The sequence below is a fragment of the Hyposmocoma kahamanoa genome, unplaced genomic scaffold (genome assembly GCF_003589595.1).
Source record: "Hyposmocoma kahamanoa isolate Upper Pololo Valley unplaced genomic scaffold, ASM358959v1 88, whole genome shotgun sequence".
NCBI classification, from domain to species: Eukaryota; Metazoa; Arthropoda; class Insecta; order Lepidoptera; family Cosmopterigidae; genus Hyposmocoma; species Hyposmocoma kahamanoa.
Window position 1 is genome coordinate 7,227,088 of NW_020654466.1, and position 3,283 is coordinate 7,230,370.

Genomic DNA, 3,283 nt, shown 5'->3' on the forward strand with positions numbered 1-3,283 from the left:
CAGCCTCCATGGATGACCAGCGTCCAGCCTCCATGGATGACCAGCGTACATCCTCCACGGATGACCAGCATTCAGCCTCCATGGATGACCAGCGTCCAGCCTCCTTGGATGTACAGCGTCCAGCCTCTAAGTATGATCAGCATTCAGCCTCCATGGATGACCAGCTTACAGCCTCCATGGATGACCAGCGTCCATCCCCCATGAATAACTAGACTGCCATACCACAATGACAGACTTACTAGACTGACAGGATTTCGAAATTAGACCGACTTTCTTATGGACAAAAGATGACGAGGGCAGTCCTGACTAAACCTCCAATGTGAGCAGATTACTTCTGACTGAATTGTACAGACCGTACACCAGAGTTTCTTTGTAGTCATGGATCCCCCTCAAAATGTCAGAGCCCACGGAGCCTTCCCGAAAAGATAAAAAAACAAGGTTTAGCTTTTTACTAGCTTATATTGTTTGGGATTAAACTTTACATATCAATAGGTAGTGTGATGCTCACTCTTCCATTAAGTTAGGTTAGGTTCATTACATGGACCCCTTAGGGGTCTATGACCCGCTAGTTAAGAAACCCTGCATACACTATTTTTATTTTTTAATTATTGTTATTGTAGAGAGACTTCAATTAAATGATTATTTTGATTTACTTACTCAGCAACATCTCTAATTTCCTTCTGAATCGTGACTGAGTCCACAACATAGACAATGGCTTTAGCACTGGCCTTGTACTGGTCATAGAACTTGTTCCTCAGACGCTCTTGTCCAGGTAAGTCAACAATTCTTAATGCGGTCTGTAAAAATGTAATAATACAAATATTAGTTACAAGGGTTAGAAGTATATAGCAGGATACATAATTTACATCATGTGAAACTTATTTAAACATATTTGCCATATCATTTCAATAGATAATTTTTTTATTATTACAAAAAAAAAAAATTTCACTACAATTTTCCAACCATTAAAAACAGAAAATTTCATATTTAAAGAACATTAAGCTGTGACTGACAAGGGACAGAGCCAGATGGATACGGCTGGGGGAGACCTATGCGTCTTCAGGATGCGCTGATGTTATAGGTTAAGTAATTTATGAATATAATTGTCAATATAATTGAAATGTTAGTATAATACAGGCTAATAAATAAATTTTTTAAAAGCTGCGACTGGAAATCACTAAGCCTTGTGATTTTTTTTTATAAATAGGAAAGTGACCACACTTGTCATCATGTTGCACCAATCTTGTTGCATTATGCGGATTCGAAATCAACGTGGCCATTCGGGTGTTGACGCTACCGTTTTGGGCGTCGAAGCAGCCTAAATTTTGCAGGAAGCAGATTCGTCACCGACCTTTGTCGACACAAGTAGTATGAGCTGATGCAATAATATGCATAATGTCTCTTTAGCATAAGCTTTTTCTGACTAACTTAATAAGGTTTCATGTCGTTAAATGTGGGGACTCCTTAACATTAAAACACTTAAAAACTAATACAAGATAAAAATGATTGCAAAGTCATTGAGTACTTTTTATGCTTATATACTTTTGTCTATAATTCGTTTTATAATTTATTTGGAATTTAAAAACCTAACTGGTAAACTTATTTTTATAACATCAAGTGACAGGACAAACAAGTTGTGTGCCTGATGGTAAGCTACACCTGCTGCCTGTCCATAACAGTTACAGTGCCACTCAGAGATTTAAACTGCAAAGACCTGAGGGGCACTACCACTGCGCCCGTTACCCTGAGACATGAGTTGACAAGTCACATGTGCCTGTAATTTCACCAGCACCTTTACATGCTGACATTACTGCTTGGCGGCAGAAATAGGTAAGGTGGCAGCACTGCCCTGGATGAACTCTTTCACAAGGAGTTCTACTGCTACTACAAAACTAAACTTATAATTCTAGGGTCAGCAGACTAAAGCACATAAGTCAAATTAATTTGTTACTTCATAAATTTCTAACTTATTCTATAGGTTATTTAACTTCCAACCTAAAAACAACACAAAAAATATATAATTATATATTAACAAATGAAGCATTTTTTTTACTTATGTGCTTTAGTCCGCCGACCCTAGAATTTACCTTGTAAAGGTTAAAAATACCACCAACATATTTCCCATGGAAAGTACTCTTTTGAAGAATTGAAAAAAATAAATACATGCATTTGTCTGTCAATGTTTTAAGATTCAGTTATATTATATATTGCACCCTTAGTGGTAGACCACATCTACAAAAATGACAACTTTTCTGACATTAGAACAAAATTAGTTGATAACTTTTATGCTTAAATAAGAAAGTTCTAAAACTTCACAAATACATAATTTGTTTCATGTGGCTTGTATTATTTTCATGACTTTCATATGATTGTTACTCACATGTGGCTATGTAATACCAAGGATATGATGTCAGCCATCATGGATATTTTTATATTGAAATTTTCTTTAATAAATATAATATCGTCTTTGTAGTACAAACTAACATTAGAAGTGATGTAATCTTCAACATTCTCCTTCATAGAGGTGAAAGTCTGCCTGTATTGGGAGTATGCGAGTCTCACAAACAGAAGAGTTTTGCCAGAGTCTGAGAGGCCCGTTAGCAGGACTGAGCGACGCTGTTGCCGACGCCGGGAGAAGCACCACCAAAACACTGAAAAGCATGCAAATTAACTTTTATTATCAACCAAATTCTCCAATTATATCCTGTTGAATAGGTTTTGTATCGTACCCTCAACGTTAATTTGGATTAAAGTACAGTCGTGAGCCCGAAAGTTATATGTTAATTTAGTTATTTACTTACACAGAGTCACAATAAGGACGACCAAACTAAGTAAGGTTATGTACCGAGGATCATTGAGCATGGGCTCGGTGTGGATTTTTTCTTTTAACACTTCAGATTCCATGGTAATATAATTAGAACTCGTTCAAAAATAAAGCTTTATTCACTGCGAACTTTCTGAAGTTATTTGGATTTTCACCACACTTATCAGTCCATACACCATACGGCAGACGGCGGCGCGCGGGGCGTTCGGCTCGGTGTTCTGTCACGTCATGTTGATTTTTTTTTTTTTTAATTTATTAAGGCTTTGGCAAAGCCATTAGTCTAAACATGAAGTTTAATTATGTTTCTGTAAATATGGCCGCCACAAAGAGGATAGGCAATTTGAGGCGGCGTGCTTGGATTGATTCGGGATTCCTTAAAACGGGCCGCTACGGGTATTCTAGTTCGAGATTCGTATAATTTCGCGTTTTAATCTGCGATTAAGGCACAATAGCACTATC

At 37.2% G+C, this 3,283-nt stretch overlaps 1 protein-coding gene across 1 annotated transcript in view; it reads right to left on the minus strand.

Annotated features, from left to right (window-relative positions):
* The window catches only part of LOC113235809 (signal recognition particle receptor subunit beta), a 6,414-nt gene extending 3,379 nt beyond the window's left edge, over window positions 1-3,035 (minus strand). Inside the window, exons 1-3 of the mRNA XM_026471715.1 lie at window positions 2,802-3,035; window positions 2,485-2,651; window positions 658-797 (exon numbers count right to left, since the gene is read on the minus strand). Coding sequence (XP_026327500.1) covers window positions 658-797; window positions 2,485-2,651; window positions 2,802-2,904 — 410 coding nt within the window. The 5' untranslated portion in view covers window positions 2,905-3,035. The remainder of the gene's footprint in view (window positions 1-657; window positions 798-2,484; window positions 2,652-2,801) is intronic.
* Between the last annotated feature and the right edge of the window lie 248 nt (window positions 3,036-3,283).